The sequence below is a fragment of the Catharus ustulatus genome, chromosome 8, assembly GCF_009819885.2.
Source record: "Catharus ustulatus isolate bCatUst1 chromosome 8, bCatUst1.pri.v2, whole genome shotgun sequence".
In the NCBI taxonomy this organism is placed as follows: domain Eukaryota; kingdom Metazoa; phylum Chordata; class Aves; order Passeriformes; family Turdidae; genus Catharus; species Catharus ustulatus.
Window position 1 is genome coordinate 22832469 of NC_046228.1, and position 27862 is coordinate 22860330.

The 27862-nt window shown below is 36.4% G+C and overlaps 1 protein-coding gene across 43 annotated transcripts in view; it reads right to left on the reverse strand.

The window, feature by feature from the left end:
- KCNMA1 (potassium calcium-activated channel subfamily M alpha 1) overlaps positions 1–27862 on the reverse strand; it is a 440583-nt gene that overhangs the window by 85933 nt on the left and 326788 nt on the right. For 13 of the 43 annotated variants that reach the window (XM_033066042.2, XM_033066032.2, XM_033066039.2 and 10 more), the window contains 4 exons: positions 25507–25593; positions 20612–20688; positions 17075–17083; positions 11061–11234 (listed from right to left, as the gene is read on the reverse strand). In XM_033066042.2, the coding sequence (XP_032921933.1) occupies positions 11061–11234; positions 17075–17083; positions 20612–20688; positions 25507–25593 (347 nt within the window). The remainder of the gene's footprint in view (positions 1–11060; positions 11235–17074; positions 17084–20611; positions 20689–25506; positions 25594–27862) is intronic. The other 30 variants (XM_033066068.2, XM_033066067.2, XM_033066050.2 and 27 more) reach the window with 3 other exon arrangements.

Consider the following 27862-nt stretch of genomic DNA (forward strand, 5'->3'; position numbering starts at 1 on the left):
TGCTCTTACAGAATTTCACACTGATGTAAGATGAGTTAAGTCCAGACTATGTGATTGGATTCTTGGCTTGAGTCTTCCTTGGCACTGCAAATTGTTTGTTCATCTACTCCTCTTCCAAACATAACCAAGGGCTTCTGCTGAGTCATGTAACTCTCCAAAGTGTAAGATGCCTGCACATTGGACTCCTTGTATGGAAGGATCCTGTCAAACAGTGAGGATCACATTACTGACTCCAGGCTCTGCAATCTTTGCACCCTGATTATCGTTACAGAATCTCTGCTGAGACTGACATCTGTCCCAGCCCCACTCTCTTCTCATCTTTTCTCCTTTGTCTGAATGAAGACATCAGCAAGGTATATCTTGTTACTCAGAGCAGGGAGACTCTTGAATACAAATAATCAAAATATATTTAATTAAATTCTTAATATATGTATTTGTCTATTTATTTCTTTTTCCTTGAATAAATTTTCTATGAAATCCAAGTTTTGTTCAGAAAAAAGTCCATCTTTTAAGAACTATTGAAAAATTTAGATCTTTCACAAATCAAAACTGATTTTATTCTCTGCAGAATTTTGTTCATAAAAAGAAACAAAAATTACACTTTCATGTCTCAACTTACACAAAACATAATTTGTCAAAAATTAAAATTTAATGTCAGTAGAACTCTTAAAATGCGCAACCTCACACAACAGGGTAACAGGTTCCATTTTTTTCTGTGGAACACCAAAAGCAGTTACTAGCATCCAAGAGTTTGCAAACTCTTTTCCTCATAGGAAAGCTTATTGCCTTTGCTCAGAAGCAAATAAAAAATAGTGTTTCTTGTCAAACATAAGACAAGACACATAAATAGGAGCCCATAACTGATGAGAAATATTAGCATACCATCTGAATATTTGGGAATCATGTCCCTTACGTTGGAAAGGACAGTACATAGTGGAAGGCAGCAAAGTACATCCTGTTCTACTCAGCAGTGCATCTCGCTTCTTCTCATCCTTCTGCTGTCTCATCCTGTGACTGATAGCCATTTTCATACCCTGCAATTCTAAATAAATACTGTATCACTTCTTTGCTGCCACCCATCTTGTGATTGACTGATCACAGAGAACCTGGCAGCCCTTGCATCTTCTGGTAGATCAGGAACAATGTTAATCGAGGTAAAGTTTGAATAAAAGAAAAGAAATAATATTTGGACAAATGCCTGCTAATGAAATATGCTATCAGTTTGCACCTATGGATTTACCATAAATTGCTCATGGAACAGGAATAAGCATCATCTCTATGTTAGATGTTTTCATTCTCTTCAAGAGATTGTTTTTATTCACTTCAAGAAGAATCTTTGTCCTATTTTTGTCCTGATAAAAGCTTTACCAGCTAGGTAAATATTTATCTTGACTTATAAATTACTGTCCATGTGTCAAGCTGCTATTTTTATTTAATGACCAATCCCATAAGGGATCAACTAAGTATGACAGAAGCAGGGCTAGTTTTAGACTAAGCTATGTCCATTGTTACATGGCGCACCTGCTGGTTTGCTCAAAAACAGAGCCTCCACTTCCTGTTGCCAGTCTTCCTCCCTAGCACAAGGTGATGTAAAATCTCCCTCCATACTGTCAGACATGCTGTGTCAGGGAACATATAGCACCATGGAGTGTGAGAGTGAAGATAATGTCAGGAACATGGAAATGGAGAAAGGCACATGAGTAGTGCAAGCAAAATCTTTTATGCAAGAACGAACAAAGGAAATTGCATGACAGAGATCAAAGATGCTATAATGAATTTTTGGGTTTCCTTCAGCAGTTCTTCATCGTAAACAAGGTCTGCATTCCAATTAAAGTTCAGAAGCAGCTAAAAACTTCAGATTATTTAAAAAATATGGCAGCAGAGGTACTTCTCTGCTGATGCAGATAAACTCGAGTTACTCCTGCCTTCCCATACAGTATATCCTTTCTAAACCTCTCTAAATTAGACAGCAGCAAGGCAGTTATAATTATTTCCCCACACCTTCTGTCTTGTACCCCATTTCACTCTCCTCTTGTTCTTGCTGTGCATCTACATTTTTAAGCAAAGATCAGAAAACCTGAAAATTGGCCTCTGAAGGGGAATAACTACATCAAAAGGACATTCAGGCTTATATTTAGGACTTCAAAATGTAAAGATCTCAAAGCACTTCCTAGCACAAAATGTAATATAGTATAATAGATTGAGAATACAGTATTTTCCTTCTCTGAGGGGAAGAAGAACTATAGTCACATAGTCAGTCAGTGGCACAGTCAAGATTGGGATCTTTGCCTTGTGGCACTTTGTTTCCCATTTGCCTAGGTAAAATTTCCAGTCAAACTAAAATGCACACAGGAGTGTTTGACCAGACAACACTGGACACATCTTACACAGTAATAATGCTTTCTCCACCATTCCTTTTGAGAATAAATGTACTGTGCTAACAAGATCTGATCAGTATCAGTGAAGCATGTCTGTGTGAGGCAGCAAACATCATGCTTGCAAAAATCTTTGATAATATAATAAGTGAATCACAGAATTACAGCATTTAATATCATGTAAATTATCATAAGGAAAGATATATCATTGTATTAATTTAAAAATGCTAAAAGAAGCTGGTGAATAGCCTCAAACAGTGAAAGGATGACTGAACCTTAACCTATTTTGAAGTATATTATCAACATAGTTAAGAACTTACATGCTGAAAAAAATGTATTTATGATTTCTTAAAAATAAATCTAAAATGTGTTCTGTTCAACCCCCTCCTGTCTACTATAACCCAAATCAAAGCAACAATACAATATTGTGGCACTTGAAAAAACACATATGGAGTTATATGACAACAATCTCCTTTTTTTATGCAGAACATAAATATTTCACAAGGTTGTGATTCCTGGCATACACAAGTACCTCAGAAGGTTCTAGGTACTCAGTAGAAAATACAAAGACACAGAAAAATTGTAAGTTGCTTCTGACTTCCAGACTGGGGGCTGATGCACTCTGCTGGACCTACACTGACTGTGATAAAATCTGAAAATCTCTTGTTCTAATTTGATAGATTTTCCTAGCCTAGGTAAGAAATAGGTTGGTTGCCCCTGCTTCCAAATCTAGAAGCATGAGCCACAAAGTATTTATATTAGTGACTACCAATGTCACTACAAACCTGGTTAAAGGCATGCACATATTTAATATGCTAGGCATCTCACAGAAAATCAGATGACGGATTCACTGTGGTTTTTTTTCCATATTTCTCCTGCTTTTACATCAAAATGCATCAAAAGCAAAAACACTGCCATACATAGAGCAAGGGTTTTCATTATGGAGGGTTTTATACTAAACTACATTCCATTTTATATGTTGAAACTATATTGTGGGCTGTTGTATACTTCAATAAGCACCTCCTTCTATATGCTACAACATCTTCAGATTACATGAAATTTGTAAGATATAAATCAGAATATTTATTTTTCTCTCAATCTGAGGGGAAATATTCCAAGTCGGTGAGCATGTTTTTTCCTTGAATTATAAAAGGAGCCAAAGAATAAGGACATAAAAGAAAATAAATTATAACAAGAGTATGTTATATATAGGATTTACATATCAAAATTTTGGTTTTGAAGTAATTGGAAAAGAACATGAATTACATATCAAAATGTCTCTGTGATTAGCATGAGCTGTTAGCTTTCTGCTATTATTGTTTTAATATTAATTTGAGATCTTGCCCAATAACATCCACACAAATGAGCTAAGAGTCAAAATGGCAATCAATTTGGGGGACCTATCCTGAAAAATGGTACTAACAAGTTCCCAGCATCAATGAGCTTCTCAATCCTGCAGCTGTTTTAAAAAGATTCCTCCCAAAGGCACATTTAGAACTAAATTAAATGCAACTTTGACTTAATTAACGTTTTAAATGATAATGAATACAATGTAGATTCATAGAAGGCATTTACATTGCGTTATAAAACTGATAAAAATTTAATAACTCTTTGTTAATAAGTTATGTCTCTCCAGACCCATAAAGCCTAAGGCAGACAATGCTGTAGTCTAGGGTCTAATCCAGGTTCCTAATGCAGGTGGTATAAGGAGGCAGGAGACTGACTTGACACTTGACATTTGCTCTAAGCCTGCTCTGGATCAAGCCACTGCTTGTTCATAAATACTTTACTTCATATAGTAAAGGTCAGAATTTGGGCTCAAGGCAGGGCTATGACAGAAATGCTCAAGCTGAAACCGAGCCAGCTCTGGCATCTGTCGCTTGAAATAGCTCGAAAGCAGCAGAGGAGGAGACCTAACCGGCCAGCATCTGTCCCACACCAAGGAGGTAACAGGAAGAATCTGCTGCCTGGTGGTAAGAAACTGTCATGGTGAGTTTCATGACAACCAGCCACACTCAGGAGCTAAAAATGCAAACATAATTTCCATGTCACCTTGCATAAGACCCTCTGCTAAATTCACTCCACAGGATGCAGACAGCATCTTTCCTAGCTTGTACCCATAAAAGCAAGCAACTCACTAGTCCCTTCCTGTGACCCTGGAAAGAATCACTACTCAACATAAAGGCCCAAAGGAATTACATGCAGACTTCTTGATCTTTCCTTCCTCCACTATCCCAATTCTTCAAAGGTTTCCCCGCTAAACTTAGCAGTGCCTCCACCCCATGATGATATGAGAGTTCATCTCCTTTTCACAGAAATCACAAATTGGGCAGAGCTCACTCACAGCAGCATAGGGGTACATGTTGCATCAAAAACTCACCTGAAAAAGTGCGTGCCTCATTATTTGTATTATCTAGCAATGAGGCAGGTTGTCTCATTTTTACCACTCTACCTTCTGAAAACATCTTCGTTTGGAGGGATCATTCTGGGTCTTTTTTATTATTGCATTTCTACATCTCAGTATTTACCTATATGGTCATACTATGCCCAAAAGAAGCTTGAATAATTTAGCAGTATTCAGGTTCTACTAAAGTATAGAACAATAAAAGAGACTAATTTTTTTCTCTTAGAGCTACAACTACACAGCTGAAGTCACCTATTGCAAAATACCTACTGTTTCATGCCACTTTCCCCCCACTTTGTAATTAACGTTGTCTCTTCAGTGTTTGAAGAGGAAATAAAAAAGTCAAGGTACACTCATATATATGAAAAAAGTGATGCAATAGATACTTGGAGTCTCATGAGGGCATATACCAGCCCATTCTAATCACTGCTTCTATCTCATTGTTACCAACAGAGAGAAAGTACAGTTGGATCAAGGAGGGGATCACAAGGAGGGCTGGACATCAGGAGGCCAAGAAAGGCAGACTAAGGGTGGGCTCAGTGAAACCACTGTTCCAGCAAGCAGGTCTTGAATGCTAGTTAAGACTGTGATTGCATTTATTGGGTAATTCATGCCATCTTCTTCAGTGGAAACACCTGCATGCACCTTTGTACGATTACAAGGAGAAGAAGATGGCAAGAAAGTAGGTGATGCAGAATAGCAGATACAAATCAAATCTGAAAATAGAAGAGCAATTTCCAGTCCCAGGAAAGCAGATCTCAGTATCTGCTTTCTGATTTGCCAGTCCCAGGCTACGGAGCTGGCTGCAGATATGGAGACCTCCAGCACATATCAGCTTTATTTTCATGACAGTGGCTACACCGTAAGACCCCCTATAAAATAGCACAGGATTCTCCCATGGTGGTATTTTTTTCAATTGTTCTATTATCTGGTTTTATAGGCTTCAAAAACCCACTGTCCAGTTTTAGCAATACCAGCTTTCTCAACAGTGGTTCATTCTCAGAAGATGGCTAAGGAAGGTGATTCCCTTCACTCCCCAGTAGAAACAGTTAAGATGTACGTGCTTGATTTCTTTTTCAGTTGTACTGGACTTGAATCTTAACTGAGTTATCTAAAGTAGTATCCTTTCCTAAAAAATGGCAGCTAAAATAAATACAGGTACCATTTTTGACATTATTTTCAGTATTTTGAAAGGAGAAACATAGTCTTGTAGAGGTATTTAGAAGAAATATCATAATCATGTCATTTCTCAGAAATACAACACTGAATACATGGAAACTGATGTAACTGAAGTAAAAATCTGTCACCCTAAAAGGACAATATCTGGAACCAGTTTTACATAAATCAGTATTTTGCATACAGTTCCTTTCATGGGCTTATTATTTATATTCTCTGTACCCTTGAATTACCAAGAATTTATTTGGCCCTGTGTCTCATTCTAATGCTCCGTTTTCATTAATCTCATTTAAAAAATAAAAAAAAAATTTGACTATAGAATATAGTGCTCTCCCATTGGCCAGTATACAGAGGTGGGGTCATTCCATAGAACTGAGCTGTAAAAAACACAACAATCTGATTATAATTGCTTGTTTAGGACCTTATGCCATTTAGAAGGGAGAACAATTGTCTTTCCTTTCCCAATTGTTTTTTCATTTTTTTCATTTCCAATTGCTTATTTCTTTCTTCAACCTCTTCTTCTTCTTCAAAACATTAAAAGCATATGATTGGCTTTTTAGGACAAAGATGAGACACTGTGACCACAGAGAGGTCAGTGGGTTATATAAGAGGAAGGATTTATCCAACATATGCAAAAGTAGGATTTTCAAAGCAAACAGGTCTACTTCCCTCCTGTGGCCACTGCAGAAGTCTCACAGCTCAGAAAAGGTGTGTAGACAGAGAGAGCAGTGGTACTACCCCACCTTGTCATAATCAGAGCATTATAAATATAATGTAAATGTGATGATATTCAAAGGAGGATTGAGCATTTCAAAGTGTCTAGCTACCACAAGGTGGTATACACATCCTGTGAAAGGAAACCCATTGTTGCTAAAGGGTGAACAGAAAATTCCAGCATGAAAATTGTCTCCTGAAAGGTCACATATCTGCCCTTCCCGCACCTCAGCTCATGCATGACAGCAAGTAGTTCTTGTCTTGCCTACTACAGCAGGACTAGAGAAGTAGTAGGTTAGAAAAGCAGAGGATACATCCTCTGTAGCAAGCAGAGGATGCTCTCTTGCATTCTAGGAGAAACGGATATCCTGGTTTTTCAGCCAGTATTTCTGGAACCTGGGACTTAGTAATTGTCAACCCATTCAGAAAGCCCAAGCATAGTTATACAACTGCTGAGTTTTAGATACACTGACCAACATCAGTGTGTGCTATGCATCCATCTCCCTGGAGATCCATCATTTCAACTCGGTATAGAATTTGGCTTTTTCAGTTGTAAAGACACACAGGCAGAGTCTTAAGTAACAGGTCAATGAAGAACCTGGAGCTTTTCTTGGCCTAACTTGCTAAGGTCACATCACCAGTTATAGTTCCAGCACAGTTTACCAACCACCCTAATGCTCACCAACCTTACAGAATGTGATTTTAGGTCCTTGGAGAAAGATTCAGTAGCTGACTTGTCACGACTGAGACTAGAAGACTATATGGAATTTATGGCTTTAGACTGGGTCTGGCACACAGGCAGATGTTTTGCTTCTTTCAAAATTTAAGCTTTTTCCAACTTGTCTTAGCATGGTCTTTCCATGTAGGATGCCTAAGAGTCTGAACCCTGAATTCAAAATATAGTACTAATTATTCTTGTCATTTGTCTCCAGAAATCCCTAATATTCACCAAAGCAAAAGTCTTCCCATAAAGCTTCTCAGAACTTCCACAGCATGCCAAAAATGTTTTCTTACAAACTGAAGTAGATATGTCTGGACTTACTATCAAGAATATCCTTGAAAATTTAGATTCCCATGGCAGTGGGTACAATGACAACTTCAGGAAAGGTTTCCTTTAGGAACATGAACCTTTCATGTTCCTGAGTACCACAGCCATATGGTGATGGAGAAACACAGAAATTAAATGCTTCAGATTAAGATTCTGTCTGAATCAATTAATCATTTGAATGGCAACCCCCAAGAACTGGCACAGACCTAAGCAGAAACATCACACTTGTTAATAACATAATTTCATTGTGCGGACCACCCCAGGTTTTTCAGTGGCTAAGAGCCTTCTCTTCACTCTGACTTAGTCTCCAATGCAAAAAATACTTGGACCGTTTGCTACTCATGTAGCAATCTACCAAATAAAGCTAAACCTGAAAAAATGTATACACAAAAGACTTAAAATTCTCTTTCCTTACATTTAGAAAAATGTTAAGTATTTTTTTCCAGAAAATAGCCCATAAACTCAAATGCTCATATAATGTAATTATACTTAATCAAAATATGATTTTCATTTGCTGAAAGTAGAAACAATATAATAACAGAGACTCATTCACAGTGGAAAACATACTGCAAGTGTTAACTTTCTCTGCAGATTATACAATTAGAAGATCAAATCCTGTGTACACCACTGAATATGTAAATTGATATCTTCTACTCAACATCAGATTTTTAGAAACAACACTAATTCTTACACAAACTACTCATTGTTTCAAGAGGCTTCATACAATGGTCTGTGATTTTATTTACCTTGGAAAAAAATCCCACTTTTATAATCAAAAGTTTAAAAAAAAGGAAAAAAAAGAAAGAAAGAAGTACATTAAGCATTTGTAGAAGCAAACCAACTCAACTGGGGCACCACGACCAAAGCAAGCCCTGTAATAGTATAATGACCTTTAATGAGTGTCTGGGGAAACAATACAGTCGTAGCATAAAAGACAAAGGGCAAAACCCATCATGGCTCCACTGACACTAATTTAAAATGATTTTCAGAACAACTAAAGAATGTAAGAGAGGTAATCTGATCCACCAATCTGACCTCACTTTGATTCTGGGGCCCTGCTGCTGCCATTTCTAATTGTCAAACACTCTACATTTCACATCTGCTCATACTTAATGAAAAGCTGACTCTCCCCACCATTCTTTGAGCTAACTAGCTCTGTCACGATGGGCATCGCCCAACCCCCGTGCACTGCAAAGCAAACACACTGATTTCTATTGAAGCCCTGCCAGTGCAACGTTGTGTGCACATATATATTTTAATTGGAAAAGAAAGGCTTATGCTGCTTTGCAAAGAGTGCGAATTGGTATTGATTTTCGTACTTATTATTAACAGTCAAAGGTGACTAGTCTCACAAGGGGAAGACTGAGATCTCTTTTGATTTGATAGAGTGATGAAGGGGGGAAAAGGCCCTTGAAGGATAGGATGCTAAAAATCCTCAAAGCTGTCAATATCACTTACCCTTCAAAATACAAAACAGCTCTAACATGTTTCCCAAAAAGCACTGGCTTTTGTTGGAAACAATGCCATTATTGTGGAGGGTTTTGGCTCAGCAGGCAACACAATCAAAAATGTTTACTTTATCTGCCTCTGCAGAGTCTTAAGTGGACTTGAAAGCTATGGTAAACCTACAAATTAGTTTTTCTTTCCTTGCCAAACAGTGCTAATGGCAGAAATTTTACCCAGTTGCAGGGGACATATTAATTTATCCTAATCTGGTTGTTGTTAACACCAGTGCCAGGACCCAGCCACATACTCTCTGTGCCAGTCTGTACAAACTCTACCAGGCACAGTGTTCCCGAGGCTGTTACACTGGACAAAAACTGCCTGCAGCAACTCTCAGTACAGGAAGATTTCTTGTTCACTTTTCTTTGCAATATATGTTTTGATACATTTTACCCTGATAAAAGTCTCATTAAAGGTAAAACCTTCTGTGATTTAGAATAGGACTTAAAACTAGGAACCATCCACCTTATGGTTATGAGTTGCAAGCATAGCTAGGATGCTCAGACTGCTTATACACAGATAGAGAGATGATTTTTGGTAAAAACTCCAAGAAAAAATATGAGAATACTTTAAATTAAAATGGTCCTCAGAGAAAAGAAATGTAACAATTATAGAATTGTTTTTGACTCGAAAAATAGTTCAAAAGCCAATATAGTCAGAGCAAAATCATTCACCACTTGGACTATGTACCGCAATACCTATGGTAGCAGAAGACAAACCATGTACATAATCTAAAAAACTACATTATAGTCTTCATAGCAGAAGGCACCTTCATCCATAAGACTTGCCTTGGAAAATGGACATGCTTCCTGATCACAACTCCAATCTATTCTCATAGCTGTATCTGAACAATTTTATAGCTTTTCTTTGCCATTTGGACAGGGAAAGGAAAACGGCTCCTGTCCCAAGACATAGTTTTGCCTGTTAAGAATGACTAAAGAGGACAAGAAAATGAAACAAACAAACAAACAAACACAAAGCCATTTAACTATTTTCCTCAGTTTTTGACATCCCACTGATAATCCAAGCTTTGGAATCCCTACACTATGCCTGAAGAATTAATGGCCATGCAGAATTGTTCTAGGTTCTCTGTCTTTTCCCTCTCAACTATGATCTTTCAAAAGAGCTTTCAGGGCACATTCCAGAATGTCACTATCCTATGGAACAGATTCTATATTTAATTTCAAAACATTTGTACCAGGGATTTGCACCAGCCTAGTTTTTCTAAAATGGCACTACAAAAAGTACAGCCATTTTGTACAAAAAGTCCAAACATTTCTGTGGTTTCAGTATTAGATGGAAGATCCTGCCTTACTGAGAATGAAGAGTTTCAAACAAAATTAAAATAAAAGTAGCAGCACAGAAAAGAATTCCAGCTACTACAGTTCAGCTACTACATTGTATCCTGCACATTTACTCACTGCCCCTTTTATGGTGCTCTAGAGCCAGCATTATTAAAGCTACCCACTTGGCACCAGTCAATGATTTAGACACAGGTCTGGTTCCTCCACCGAAGCACTTATTGCTTAATTAATGACAATTTGTATTGTATGAATTAAATAGAAAAGATGTCACCACACTGCACTACTAAGGTCCTACAGGCTACTGCAAGAGGATGCTTCATAAAGAGCACACAAAGCAAAATAATGATTTACATTTTTTTTTGCATTAAAAATAAAAACAGAAATATAAATACAGAGCTGTAATCAAATTTGGGGTTGATTTTTTAAAAAAGCATCAGCCCAGTAAAACTCACAGAACTACAGTGCACGACACAAGACAGGGATGATACCACAGACACCACAGACATGGAACAGCATGTGTTGGTGTTAAAACTTACAGGCACGTAAACTGGTGGAGCAATCATTAACAGAGACAGAAGAAAGTGGGAAGGCTCTCTCAAGGGTGTCCATGTTACTATGTACACTGCCTGACATGCAAGAGCAGTCACGCTCAGAGCGTCCGCAATCAAAACAACATGCCAGTCTCATTCTCTTGTAGATGGACATCTTGGCTATAACCATGTGTTGGATGGGAGGAGAGGAAGAGCAGCAGGTTAATGGCAAGGTTATATACATAACAAGGCAGCTGGAAGGTAATTTAAGGGATTTAATACAGGCCTTAGTTAATGTTAACAGTCTTGACCCAGGAAAAAAAAATGCAATGAGATTATTGATAACACTTTGGCTGTACATTAAAAGTAGGGCAAAAGATTAATTGCTCTTTATTTCTCTTCAGTCTTAGAGGGTGACTGCAGTCATGGGGGAAAATTACTCTTTACAGTCAAGTGTTTGGATCAAAATAGAACACAGTAAAAGCACAGAATACTAAGAATATGGTTTTTCCCTTGGCACAATTAATACTATTGGGTTAAAATGCAAACAAAAGTTGCTAGTCCATTAGAATATTTTTGGCCTATCCTATTTCCTGCAAAAATCAGAGATTTCTTTATATATAAATATATATATATGTATGCAGACACACACAGAAACACACATACACATATATTCTTACATACATACGCTCATACACACATATGCATTATACATACACACACATATATATATATACATATATATAAATATAGTTATTCTTAAACATATTATAATAATTTCTCTGTATTAAACTGTGCCAAGGAACAGTTTACTGCAAGTAATCACACATTATGAAAGAGTTACAAGTTATTAATAATTTTTTTTGAAAAATTAATTTTGCTTACATTATAAATTCAGGAAGTCAAATTAACTCTTACCAGAATACCAAAATTTGCCCATGTAAGAGACAAAACTAAAAATGGTAAATATGCTTGACATTAAGATCAGTTCACAAATAAGGCATCACCAAAAGCACACAGAGCACTGGTCCACTGAAACATGCTGAACCAATCATTGGCATGGTTTCTGCTCTGGATTCAAAAGTCAATCAAGTATGAAATAACTGAATGTAGAAGTAGGTGTTAGCTCCAAAACAAGTGCCAGGTTAGACAGAACATCTTTATCTTTCAGTCATCTGAATGTTCTTGTTATGTATTTCGAGAAATGTAGAGTGTCCTATTTTATAAATGCATGTATAATTACCATTCTGGAATTTTATATTTCATCTGAATCAGGTATGTTTACATCTCAAGAAATCCAAAGGCCATTTAGATTGTTTCACATGTTGGAACGAACCAACTTTTGGTAATGGTTTAGATTGAACTGACTCAATTATACTAAAAACAAAACAACACTGACAGGCAAAAACAAAACCTTTAAAGCAAATGCAGAAAAAAGGTAATGTTTCTCTGGCCTGTACCTTCAGTTTAGGATGCCTTTTTTGCATTATGGTAATGACATTAAATTTAAAAGAATTTTTTTTTCCAGTTTCTTAATCCCACAGTCACCAGGAAAGAGGGATTGAAATCACTCAAATGGGTCAAGTCCTGTTCTAAGGCCTTGATGGCTTGCCATACAGTTTACTTGTCAAGCAAGGGCAACATTATGATAGTGGAAAACAGGCATTGAGGGAGATGAATGAGTGATCTCTTCAGCAGTGACTCCATTCCTCTAAAACTTTGCTCACATGACTAATGCCATGTTCTTTTAGCATCCTAGTAGAGTTATCTTACAGCTGTTCAGAAATTCATCATGCAGCATCAGGCTTGTTCATTGCATAGTACATCATTCCTCAGAGCTTGGCTTTTAGTGAGAAGGTTTCCACTGCAGCTTTTGATGCATACACATTCAAATTACACAGAAAATTCAAAACAGCATTTTCCCATGTTTTCCCTCTGTCTAATTCTTCCCAACACGTTCTTAAAAGTTTAAAAGTTGGACAGCAAAAGAAAAGTGAAATAAGTTACCAAAAGTGTGACAGTCTTTCCAGTATGCCTACTTTCTTATTTTTTAAGGAAATGAAAGAAAAATAAAGGGCATTTGTGAGACACACTAACAGTAGGTGAGATAAAAAAGAAGGCCCATTTTGCTGTTATTATAGCTGTTTTGAAGGACTTTTTCTAATCAAACACTGTAGCAAAACACACTGCTCAGAAATTCTCAACTGCTATGTCATTGGTTAGTAACAGTCCCTGGTTTTCATTTACTTCTGGCCATATCTTGTCAACAGTCAATAATAGGATAGGACACATTTATGGAAATAAAAAATAAATAATCCTTAAGGGCAAACAAGGCTGGGGAGGAAAACTTTTTGTATCATTTTCATCATACTTAAACCAATAAAGTTGGAAATTTAAGGCCTTCTCTTCAATAGGGGAAGGACATGACGGTGTTTCCAAAAGCAATGCCCTTCAGGGACTGTTTTTAACTGTTATTGTCAGTTGTTCTGGAGATCATGCATCATTTGAATATTTCACATCATTAACATGCAGGAAACAAGCTTGGACCTGGAAATACAAGTAGCAGAAAGGACTTGCCATAAGGATTTAAACCAGTATATAAGCAACTGCATATCAGAGCAATAACTTTTGGAAAGAAAGCATGCTGTTACTCTTCATTCCTTTTATACAGTCAGTTACATTCACACCAAATACAATACTTATTTTAAATAAAACAAAACACACATTATTAGTAGGGATGACTAGTGACAAGATCAAAGACAGGACAGAAATGATTTTAAATGGTTCAGCCACATACATTCCATTTTCTATAAAACTTCCATAAACATTAACAGAAAATGGGAATCATCAGAGAGACAGGGGGACCTTAAGAACAGCCTCTGGGTGTGTTAAATTTATTTGACACCTGTAGAACCTGCATAAGAATCCACTCATTTCTATTCCTACAAGTGTTCTAAATGTTGGATAGAATTGTAATTTGATACTGGTGAAAACAAAAGTTGGGACATAAAGGAAACTACTTCCCTATTTTCAATTGAATAATAAATAGGAAACAAAAAGAACAGATCCTTTACTTAATATGATGACAATCACACAACGTTTGTAAAACTAATCAGTAAAAATATCAGGGGAAGTTTTTATGGACATTGTTAAGACTGCTTAAATAATTTACAAAACAAGGCACATATGAACTACTCATTAAGAGCAAAAGGAGAGCAAAGTTTCTTTCAATTACTTATAAAGTAAATAAATACTTCTAGAAACTTTTAGATGCATTTTTATCTCAGAAGACAGTAGCCTTCCATTCTATAAAAGAAAGAATAGTTCCCCAGATGTCTAAACTTCTCACAATACCTCACTTTCTGATCTCTAAAAGTCAAAAAGCACAGTTAAAATGTGTAGATTGTCTGGATCTGAAGTAGTTCTTAGAGTTCACAAACAGTAATGGGAAATATTTCCAGCTGCAAAAATAAGCAAAGGAAACTGCAGATTATTCTCTACCTAAAATGTCAAGGAACAGCTCTTTTTAATTTTTAAATATTTTTTTCTTTTTTTTCTTTTTTTTTTTTTTTTTCTTTAAAGAAAGCAGAACAAAGTATTCCTTCTTCTTTCCTGATTTTTTGTAAAACATAGGCCGTACCCCATCCTGGTACTGCTCCTGTTCACTTTTCCCTGGGCTCAGAGGAGCCAGAGAAGAGCTCCGAGGACATCTAGTGGATCTCACCCAGGTAGCAGCTGCTCAGGAGCAAGAACAGGAGCTTTCCTGACCACCAAATGCTATAAAAAAGGTCCCAAAACACTTCAGAATTGAAATGCACAGTGTTATTTCAATTCATCAAGTTCTCATGATTCAAACTATGAGTGAAAAATCAGCATTAGAGGGCGACCAGAGCGTTGTGATCGCCTGTCTGCAATGCTGGTTGGCATCATGGGACTGAAACACAGACAGGACTTCCCCCAGCACAGTTTCAGTTTCCTGAAAAATACAGCAGCATACCTTAAACTGTTTGTGAGAATTTATTTACCTTAACGCAACAGGAAAAGCTATCTCTCCATTATTTAATTTTTGCAGGACAACTTCAAGACTAGTAAGTGAGCTTGTTCACTCTCTTACAATTTTTGCCATCAAAGACAGCTGGTTACTTGTTTGCTTCAATTCATATGGGGCTGTTCTATGGCAAAACTAAACAGGAGATCTGAGTGGACATCTTGCCCTATTTTAGTAGATATAGGAATAACTCGCAGGTTTTGATGTAATGGCACATTTATAGACCAATTCATTTTAATTTTCAAATCAGATCATGACCTTTCCTTCATTACCTTACAGAAGACTCACAGCCAGTGTACTCTCAAATCAAGATGCACTTCTAAATAAACTTAAGCTATTGGGGAAATGGAAAAAAACCCAAAACTACATGACGTTTTCTTTTCTAGTCCTTTCATAGCATGAAGAATTCCTTTACTTGTTTATTTATTACCATTTAAATTAATTTCTTTACTTCAGAAAGGTCTCAACATAAGAACATATTTTTAAAAAATGCATTGCTTCAGAAAAATCCAGATTACTTCCAGTATTTTGCCTCAAAGTCAATAGGATTCACCATTTCATCCATAGAAATTAATTAATTTGTTTTATTGTTGATTCTTATCATGTTGACCCGTTTCATAATCTGCGTTTTCCTGCTGCTTCGTCTTTTTGCAATGTCATTCTACTGGCTAAAAACAGATGTTTGGAGAAATTCCTGTTCTCTCCTTGAGAGAATCTCAATCCTTTTGTGTAGTTTGCAGGACTACAATAAAATAGATAGTAAATAATGATAATTGAAATTGCAGGCCATTATAATTTCAAGAAGGCCAGAACTTTATCAAGAGCATAAATTATTCCTTGATTCTTTGCAAGATCCTACAGTGTGTAGAGCTGAGAGGGGAAAAATATCTCAATCCTGATAAAGACCTGAAGTGTTTTCAAAAAATAAATTCAGAATATCTGGTAAAATGCTGAAGCTTCATGGCCTCCTTTACATAGAATAGCTGCAGTTACACAGTACAGTTACAGGCTCAATCTGGCACAGCAACGCTGCACTGCAGCTATGAGATACTCGATCCCCCTTGCTCTTTGAAAGAACAAGCCTATATAAACTCAACACTGCCCTATAACCAGTACATTTCTTTGCAGCACTTGTATTTCTAAGCAGCAAATTCTTTCCATGTCCCAAATGCTGTATTCACCATGAGCATATACACAAAGTGGCTGATGAGAGCCTTCACAGATTCTGTACACTGTTAAGTGGTATGACCTAGCTTGACATGAAGTGGTCCATAAATCTCATATTCTATACTGTAAAGCTTTACAGCTAAGGCCCTGACAAGTCAGTATGTGTCTACTTATGTAAGTAATGTCAAAACCAGCAAGTTCAGAAAAATAATCACTTCAGCTTGTTTCCCGCTGAAGATATCTCTGGGTTTATACATTAAAAACCACACTTTCAATTAATTGTCTGGTTTTGCCCCATAACTCTTTTTTTTTCTGTTACTGGGGAGAAAAAAGTTTGATAAGGACAGTAAAAGAGTGCTGTGCTACTCTTTGTGTCACCTGTGCAATGGAAAGCATAAAGTACCGAAAAACTAAAGAGGGACCTGACAGTTGAATTGTATTTAACCAGGCAAAGAATGCTATAGTGGCAATTACTCCAACCTAACCAATATCCCTAAAATTCATGAGATATCTCTAGAATAATTTCAAGGAAATACTATTGCCAAGACCTCATTTTCATTTAAGGATAAAAATAAGCTTGTGGAAAAAAGGGGCAAATAGGTGGAAGAAGGGGAAACTGCTGTATTTTCTTCAACGTCACCCTAATCTCCATTGGTGTAAACGATGAGAAACTTGTGGGTATGACGTCACTGCTACATGCAACATAAATAAAGAAAAGAACCAAAATACTGAACAAAAATACTCTCTGCTAGAGAAAGACAGGTTGGACCGCACTCTGGGCTACAGGGAACCCATTTTTACTCACAATAGATCACTATCAGTGTGCAGTTAAAATATAGTAGGGGCCGTGTTCCAAGGCAGCAAGAGGAAAAATAAATCAAAAGTTTGTCAATGGTCATAGATTACAAGAAATTCCTTAAAACACATCAATGTACACATGATTTGTCCCTTCTGGGGTTCAACCCCCACGGTTCACAGCAAGCACTGTCACTGGAAAAAATATATAGAGAATTAGACCATAGCTGTTGCACAAAATGAAAGAAACAGGAGGAAGAGGTCATCCAGTTTAGAGATTTCACCCCAATGTGATTGCATTTTATATCAATATATACATATATTTGGCCTCTTGCTGCAAAAACTACAGTTAAACGGAATAAGAAAGAGATTGAAAACATTTTAAAAAATTAACACGCTGCAAATAAAATTTCCACGCAAGTATTTCTTTGGACAATATGCCATGAGCATTTATGTGTTATTCAGGAAGTGGGATGGGTAAGGAGAAAAGGATGGAAAAAAAACTGCAAAAGGAACGCAGGATTACATTAATTATCCTTGGCATTGTAGAAATGTACTGATCTGCCCTGAATTATTAATATTAGGCCTAACAAGTTTGGACAAATGGCTATGTAGGTCAGACTCACGTTTAGACCCCAACAATACCCAAGCTAATGTTCAGAAAGTATCTCAATTGAGTGCAACCTCAGATGCATTATTAAAGAATGTGGGTTTTAAGCATTATGGGAAGCTGCATTAATTAGAGCCACCATAATTCAGTTTTCCATGTAAAGATATTCTTTCACATTTAATTCACCTGAATGTGTCAATATTTTTATATACAATCTTTCCTTTAATCCTACATCTTTTCCACATTCAGCTGTCTCTAGTTACTATGTTACTTGCTCCTTAAAACATGTATTTGTCATAAGGAATTACACAGATGCATGTGTATGCAGTGCCAAAAATCAAATTGGCATAGTGACGTATTACATGCTGACAGAGCAGCTGACAGTTTACTAACTCAATAAGGAAAAAGTTTTCTCAATTTATGCTTTGCTTTGGTTAGAACTGCATTTTTAAGACCAATGATTTGCATCATTTACAGATCAATAACATCTAAGTTTTTTTCAAAAGTGATTAGTGATTTGAAAGCTAAAGCATTTTATGTGAATAACAGACTGCACTAAAGACTTACCTTAAAAACAAACTCAAACTCAAAAGGCAGGTCCCATAAAAGAGATTCCAAAATTGTCAACAAAATTTGAGAAACAAAAATCACTAATTACTATTGAAATTTTCCATTTCAATTTTTCTTCTGACTGACAGCTCTTCGAAAACAAAGTAACTGCCTTATTTCTAATACCTGTGAGCATGCTCCTCATTGAAAGCTGTTCTCAGCTCTGCTACAGGCTGCCTGCTATCACAGTATCTGTGACCCCTTGTGTGTCTCAGAAACAGGAGGAGAGAGGGCAAGAAAGGGGAGATGATGAAAGGGAAATTTAAGATTTTATTCTCACTGACCATTTTATTCTTACTGACTAAGAAGTCAGCTTCTTCACCTGACTCAGAGGATTTCCTCCTTAGTGCTCAGTGCTCACTGCACCAGCCCTGACAGCCACCTCCTTCTTCTGCCTCACTAACTCAATCATTTTGTTTGTTCATCTGCCCAACACCCTTTCATTTATTGGACTGATATGTGTGACCATGCCATTTGTAACCCTTCCGACTGCTACTTACAGGACATGTTTCTCTTGCTTCTCCATGGCCTTTCTGCTGGTAACATCCATTCTGTTGGCTGGGTCATACCCCGTTTCCTCCCAGGTTTCAAAACACTGAGAAGGTTACCTTGATTCTCATTTATGTGTAATATAAAGGGCTCTTAAGCTTTATAATGTGAGTTCTTGATCCCTATCGTCTAACATATGACAATGAAAAGTGTTCTTCTCGTATTATATTGAGATATCTTTGGGATTTATTATTTTTTAAGTAGGACATGTTTAAAAAGCATACACCATGTGAAGGAGGATTAGAGAATAAATAGAAAAAAATAGCTCTTTTTTTTTTTTTTTTTTTTTTTTCCTAATGAAACCAGATAAAATTAAGCAGGTAACATATTTCTCTTTAACTGTTGACTAATTTGGAAAAAAAAAATATTTTGTTTGAGTGTTACAGGCACCCTGAGGCATCTGTAACTGGCTTTACCAGAACTTACTCAGCAGACTCATTGGCTTTGGCAGAAGTTCAAAGGTCACATTCTCACATGGATAAACTGTTCTTGAACAATTTTTTTCCAATATGTTAGGCAATGAATACATTCCTTCCACATCAGGCATGCTTTCCATGTGCTTTGCTCTCCTTGTGGCTACTGGGAAGATAAATACCATTTTCTGTCAGTTCCAGCTGCTTTCTCCCTATCATACTTTTGTTCCACACTCTTGGTGTTTTGGAGAAGAGAGGAGATTTTTAAAAAATCTCCAGCAATAAATTTTTTTATTTTAAAAATGATCTTCAAGAGTTCATCCATTCCAGATACTCCAAAAGGCAGAGAATTTTCAGCTTAGTCTTTCTTCATTCCTCTATAATAGTGCACTGATAACACAGACTCAAGCTATAAATAAGAGAGCTTTTTTCCTTATAAAAGTAATGGTAAAATAGGCATGATCAAACTCTTCTGAGATCTTTCAATTTACCTAATCAGTACTTTTGTACTGGATGATCTTTTTCATGGCAGAGTACCATGGAAGCACATAAATATTTATATATCCAATGAGAAATTGATTCCTAAATAATTTTGCTATCGGTATTACAAATATGCATGGGTCAAACACATCTTTGGTCAAAGTGTAGTTGTGATAGTTCCTGAAAAAGGTGCTTTCAAAGTATATATGGATAATATGCTGATTGCTACATATTTATAAAAATTCAGATGAAAAGTTTCATCTCCATTCAAAAACTCAGTTATTTCTTCATTAAATACTGTCCAAACAGTTTAAGAACTTAACTAAACCTAATATTAGCATTACAGCTAAAAGGATACATATACATATATGGGGCGTTAATATTTAATTTCTTCCAGACAACTCTTTCCTCCAGCAAAACTGTTCATTTATTTCATCAAAAAATTATTTTGATAGCTATATGATAAAATATAATTCCCTAGTTTCTTCTTTTGCAGAATCAGGTTCACCAAACAGACAGAAGTTCTTTACAGAAAACTATTGAAAGGACTGAATTTCTGCATGTTATGAATGAGAGAAAAATTTCACTGTTGGTTAACTCCTAACTCAGAAACCTCCACAGTTAGATCTAGCTTGACTTAATTCTTCAGTTTTTGTTAGCTTTGGACTTTGATTTACTTTTTAGTGAAGACACGGGTGTGAGTGGTGTGAAATGTAAACAAAATATGGGCTTCAGAAACCCTAATAGCACTTACTATGTTGCTTTGCATTTATTTCTAAGCTTTTTTGAACCACTATGTAAAACATGTAAATGCATGTACAGGTATTCTTCAGGGCTGAACAGTTCATGAAAAAGAGAGGAAGGGAGGGATAGAAATATTACTTACGCCGTTTGCAGCCACATTTTTTTATCCTTTTGGGATCTGTGATGTCATCATGACAGGCCTTGCAGTAAAAATATGCCCTGGAGAGACAGAACAGAAAAACGGACACATTTCTTAATCCATATAAATGAAATTAGTCCCATATTTCCTCTTGTTGTAGTGACCAATTAATGTAATGCACCAATGCTAGTTTCCTTTAATCTTTGAAAAGGTTCGGACATTTAAAGTAGGAAATATTTGCTGCAAGACCATTAATTTCAAACATAAAGCTCCAAATAAGTACTTTTTAAAATATATGTCTATTTTAAAAGTACTTGGAAAAATGTGTAATAATTATGCCACAGTGTATTAGTTAATTTGTTTTTCATCTTAGAAAAAAGAGTATCCAATTAACTTTGTCACAGGAAAAACAAATTTTTGTTCTTATCAGCTATAGCAAGGTGATTTTTAAAAAAGACTCTCTAGCACCCTGTGCCAATTTTTCAGGTTGTACAATACTGTATGATCAAAACATTGTATGTTGGTCTTTAATACGAGCAGAAACGATGACCCTGGGAACTGCTGGCCTGTCAGCCTCACCTCTGTGCCTGGAAAGATCATGGAACACATCCTCCAGAAGCTGCGCTGAGGCACATGGAGGACAGGGAGGTCATTCAAGACAGCCGGCATGGTTTCACCAAGGGAAAATCCTGCCTGAAAACCAGGGGCTTTCTGTGATGGAGTAACTACATCAGTAGATAAGGAAGTACTACAGATGTCATTTATCCAGGCTTCTATAGAGCCTTTGATATTGTCCCCCAAAACATCCTTCTCAAAACTGGAGTAATGGATTCCATGAGTGGGTTAGGAATTGGTTGGATGGTCACATCCAGCAGGTAGTGATCAATGGCTCAGAGTCCCACTAGGCACTAGTAACATGACACAGACAGAGGCATCCAGTGCACCCTCAGAAAATTTTCAGGTGACACCAAGCTGAGTGGTGCTTTTACCGTGTCTGAAAGACAGGGGGACCTGGAGAAGCTCAAAAATTGGGCCCTTGGGAAACACGTGTGGCTTAAGAAGACAAAGTGCAGGATTGGGGCAACCCCCAGTGTCAATCCAGGGGGATGAACAGATCCAGAGCAGCCCTGCTGAGGAGGACTTGGGAGTGCTGCTGGATGAGAGGCTGGACATGAGCCAGAAATGTGCACTCACAGCCCAGAAAGCCAAACGTGTCCGGGCTGCATCCAAAGCAGTGTACGCAGCAGGACAAGGGAGGGGACTCTGCCCCTCTGCTCCACTCTGGTGAGACACACCTGCAGTGTTGGAGGTCCCCAGCACAGGAAGGACAGGGACCTCTGTGAGTCAGAGGAGGCCCCCAAGATGGTTAGAGAGACAGAATACCTCTCCTGCAAGTAAGGACAGAGAGTCGGGATTGTTCAGCCTGGAAAAGAGGAGGCTTCTGGATCACCCAGGTGTGGCCTTTTAGTACCTGAGGAGAACTTACAGGTAAGATGGGGAAAGAGTATTTACAAGGGCATGTAGAAACAGAACAAGAGGGAATAGGTTTAAGTTGAAAGAGGGTATGTTTAGATCAAATATTAGGAAAAAAGTTCTTGTCTATGGGGATGGTGAGCAACTGGAACAAGTTGCACAGGGAAGTTGTGGATGCCCCATGCCAGCAGATGGAAAAATAAGGAAGTGAGGAAGGATAAACCTTTTACTTTATATAAGATTTTCTAAAATTTCTGATTTAATAAATATGCATCAGACTGTCCACACAAGAGTTCAATCATGACTGCCAAGTCAACATGTCATGTAAGGCTGCCATGACACATTTCATGAGGATCACCCAGCAGGACAGTTTCAGTTTACCAGGATTCTTGCTGGCATAGCAAATGAAACATAGTTTTTAACCTGAAGAATTTTCCCTGCATGTGTCCACCCTCAGGATAGATCAGCTCCCTGCCTATCTTCTCCATCTCCTCTTTCTACTTATTTCTCAATACAATTTGGCAATAAGAGGTAGACCCACCACCTTGCAACCACTGATATATTTTGCTGATAGTATGGGATTGTTAGATTGCTCCAACAATTGGAAGGCCACTGAAACAAAACAACCTACAGTCCAAACTATGAAATAAAAACAAAACCAAACCAATATTAATACACAGCCTCTGATTAAACAGAGCCTTTGGCCCTGCAGCCAGGATGATTACTACTATTTCTTCTAAATTAACTATAGTTTGGCCACTGCAGGTCTAACTCTACTGGTAGTTAAGTGACCCATCATGAGAAAGATAGCAGGTCTAGCTTACAAAAGATGAATATCAGTGCATATGAATATTCAATATAATATATAAAGCACATATAAATGCTATTAACATTTCTAAAATTAATTCAGCATGAAACGACCAATGGAATACGAAAGTCCTAAACATGGCACACTATTTCTCTAAGAAATTTCCAGGAAGATGACTCTTTCAGGCTGTGAAATTGCCTCAGTATTTCCAAAATATAAAAGGAAAATGTAAAAGGAAAATGTCCTCTGAGCACGTATACTTTGCTGCAGAAAGTTTCTGGTCTTCAAGATATCCCATCAAAAAGAAAATAAACTACTTCCAAGGAAATGAGAAGAAAACGTTTTTCAAACCATGAGTTCATGTCAAGATGTAAGCCAGGAGGAGAAAACTGCCTCAAATTTTTACAATTTCTTTCTAATCCAGCTGTAAAAACCCTTTATTAAAGAAGAATCAACTTCCACAAATAGTCCCTCACAAAAACTTCATAACATGAACTGGATATTGGTCATTTTCAGAGATCATGCTTCTGAAGTTCACTACAGGACAACTGTCCTAAAGAGTACTTTCAATCCTAAGCCCAAAATAAAGAATAAATACCTGAAGTGATTGCTGCAATAATTACTCTAACTAATTGGGGTAAATTAAGTGGATTTGAAGAATGTGGGCTCCTGACACTAGTGCTTACACGTAAATGAATAAAGAATAATGAAGATGCAATTAATGTAGTTTGTATTATATTTAAACAGTCAACATTTTATGTGAAGCTATTTACCTAGGCATAATTGTTTGCAAGCATAATTGCTTCTTGTGGGAAACTATTCTTCTAAAAATGCAAAAGTGATTCTAACAGAAAGAGTAATTGAACATTGCATGTTATATTTCATTGTAGGATACATAAATATGAATAACTTTAGCTTAAGGGAGCTGAAATGCCTTCATTAACAAAGCCAGAATAATTTAATTTGCATTTCAGGTATAAAACATGTTTAATTATGTTTTATTCAAAAATCATTTTTTCCCCTGCAGAAGACCTCAATTTTAGAACATATTTCTGACTCTGATTCATAGCTTAAAGAGTGAAATTAACACTTTTCATAATTGGCTTTGTTAGTTGAAACACATCCGATAACCATTTGCTTTGCACAGAGCAGCTAAGAAATGTGGCAAGGGAGGCAGGCAAGCCTTCTGCCAAAAGCCAGGTAGAATTGGAAATCTTGTTTAATGCTCACTATCAAATGAAATGTGGTGGATGAATGATGTGAAAAATGTATCTGAACTCCTTAATAACAGTTAACTTCTCCCTAACCTTAAAAATACTATGTTAAAAATGAAATATTAAAAAGTTTAAAATACTACACCATTTTACTTACAATCTAAGAAAAAGTTCATTGATGGGTGTAAAATACCTTATAAATGAAAGAAAACTAGCAGCTGAGTAAAACAGTGAGAAGTCAGTTCTGTATATTCAACTGGAGGAGAGCAGCAGAGAGGAAAAGAGCTGTATGCTGCAAGGCAGAGTCTCTGAGGCAGTGCAGGATGCTCCAGAGATGGTGCCAGAGATGTGACAGGACAGCAGCACTGCTGCCCTGCTCTCTATGTTTCACCTAGCCAAAAACTATCTCAACTCTTTCAAGGAAAATAGAATTCAAGTTCTCTAATTTCACAGTTTTGGTATTTTGACTTCAACTCTTAATGGCAAGTATGCACAGTTAGGTACTATTTTATTATATTTAATCCTAAAAGGTTGGAACTTAATAAAGGGTATCATTTGAATACTTAATATTTTTAAGTATAGGATTTAGTTAAAATACCAAATTCATGGAGAACATCAGTAAAAATCTGATTACATGACTCATAACAAAGATACAAATTATGAAGAAGCACTCAGCTGAAAATGTTTGTTTTTTTTAAATCATAAGGACATTGAACATTTTCCTTTGTAAAATTCTTTTATCGCATTGCTCTTTTGTTCTTCCAATCATAATATAATCCTAACAAACAAGAGTACACACATTTGGTCCTCCACACAGTATCATAAAACTGCATTCATCCCAAATCTACTACAGCCAGGTACATTGAGCTTGTGAAGTTGTCTGCAATGGTGGGGATATAATGCACTTTTGGAGTTTGATTTATTATGATGGGGTCATAGAATTTTTAGTTCCATTAAAGAAAAATGACAAGAACATAAATATTATTTTGTTAATTCAATTATAGCATGAACACAGTAGCTAACTCGCATCAAGAATTTGCTAAAGTCTCTGTAGATAAGAATTCCTCTAAACCCAAAACTCACAGAACTGTAACTCCTGTCCTCCTCTCTAATAGTAATTCCTCTGAGACACAATAAATATAGAGAAAACAAAGGAAAATACTCCACATTTTCTAGGAGGACTCAAAACCCCAGCCTCTTTATTTCTTTTCATATCTGCCACAAATTTCATTTCCTTGATATTTAGGACAGTAGTTAGGAAAACTACATGCACATAGATGATTCAAGAGTAACGACTCGATTCCCCCCAGAGTTTTGAAACAGATAATAATGAAAGCATTCACATGTAAAGAAAAAAATCTGAAATTAAATGTATTTGTTTTATATAAAAGCATATTAATTACCTTTTTACTTCTTTGGCATCACTTGCAATGAAGAATCCTAAGGTACCTTCTTGAATCTTGACGTGGTTTCCAGGATTGATTAATATACTGCTCAGTGAAACAAGAAAAAAACCAACAAAACAATAAGTTCATATTAATTTTAACTGAATCTTCCAAATAAGCTTTATTTGATTTTGTTATAGGGGACCCACTAGTTAGGAAAGGCTGCAAGGAAATTTTAAGCCATTCTTCTTTGATATTTCCAATCAAATAAAAGTTTCACATGCTTTTTACAAAAACTTTAGTTGGAGGCAGTCAGATGCCTCTGCCTATAATCACATCATCTAAGTGCTTACATGTGTTTTCTTATCTTTTTGCTTTAAATAAAGACTACACAAAATCCTCTCAGAAATGTGAAGTGTGAAGCTGAGCATTGCTGTTTGCTTGCTCTGTCATGCAAAGTGGTGAGATATTCACAATAGGGAGGAAAGAACCATCAACCACCACTCAACAACACAAAATATCACTTATTAAACTAAAGAATTGATGCAAATTTTTGCCAATTTCTAGTGAAATAGAAAGTTAATGGGACCCCTATCTGGACATAAAATGTTACTGTTTAAAATAATAAATGCACACATACACTCAAGGGGAATGGTACAAGACAACCAGTCACGACAGCTGAAAAAACATAAAATGAATAGAAAATTTTTAAAACACTGCTAAGCAGCCATGAGAGAACAAAAATAACCCAACCACCATGACAGAAGAGCCTCAGCTAACTTTGACAAAGGAACTGGTATCAACAAGCGAGGTACTCCATGTCTATGAAATATCTTCTTTATTTTCATAACAATTTAACTCTAGACTTTAGGTAAGGCATTTTGCAAAGTATCAAGCTAAATATGAATATACAGATAGAGATAAATATAAGTATATTCTCCAGTAAGTTTTATTAAGGTGCAATATATATTAGCTTTTAACTCTCTAAAACTTAATATAGTTTTTCAAACTTTTTCTCTTTTTTGTCTTTAACTAAAGTTTAGTTTTTCTAACTCAAAACGTAGTAATGGTACGTATACGCAATTTAGAGTAAATAAAGACTACCAGGAATTTAAACACTTGTCCATCTAGCAAAAATTGATTTTAGGGAAGTACATTTAAACAAAAATAAATAAAGCACAATGTTGAACAGACATACATTATTAAAATTTGAAGGTCCAAAGTCTTTAATGCTATTGTAAGAAGGGAAAATGGATCTCAGTACATCTCTTATTCAACATGTTATATATTCGCTACACGTTAGGAATAAATTAGCATGATAACATAATATATCTGAAAGATTAACAGGGTACACATTGTTTTGTGTAATTCCACATGCCTGCAAGGGCATATGACAAGAATATGCAGGCCACAAAATAAAGTGCTCATGAGTTCAAAAGTAAAAGGTTGGTCATGAAGCCATATTTCAGCCCTCATTATGTAGATCTTATGATACAGTTCTGAATTTATTACCCACAAACTCCTTCCTTCTCACAATCTGAAACTTCATTCAGAGGTGTTTTACTGCCATTACTTCAGGTATGGTTTCGTGTAATTTCTCTCTTTAAAATCAGCATCATATTTTTCTTGTGTGTTTTTCTGCAATGATTGTCACATAGAATGCAAAAGATTCACAAACATGTGATTCCTCTGACAGAAAGAATGAAGATATAGTATTACCCCATTTTACAGAGGAGAGATTAGGTCACTATGAGATACAGTACTTATTAATTTGGGATGCCTACAGGCTAACTTCTAAGTGTTCAGCATTGTACAACTCCATATACACTTTTTAGGAACTTTCACTGTCAGAGTGCTCAGCATTTCTAAAAGCCCAGCCTCTGATTCCCAGAATAATGACTATACATAATCAGTGGGCAGCTATAGAAGGATTGGTTTAAATTATTATCTCCTCACACAGATAGCCTGTGTCAGAGTTTGGAACAGAAATTAAATGTAAAAGAAAGCCTCTATCCAGATATCCTTCCCTTTCATTCATTCACAGTTTCAAGCTTTGCAGCAAATAAAAAGGAGAGGAAAGTATCATCACAGAAAGCAGGTTCATCTCCACAGGACACTTTACTGATACTTGTAAAAAATGAAATGTGATGGTATAATTAACACCTGTATTACACACACAGATAAATGGGACAAAATAAAGTTACACAACTGAACCACATCCATCATCAACTAGTATCACTAGTGTCATATCTAGTATTTCTTTGTAGTGAATTGGGTCTAATTGCTGCATTGCAACAAAAACTTCTTCCCAATGCAGTTTTAAAATGCATTTTCACAGGTTTAAGATGGAATAAAACAGACAGGAGAAAAAGAA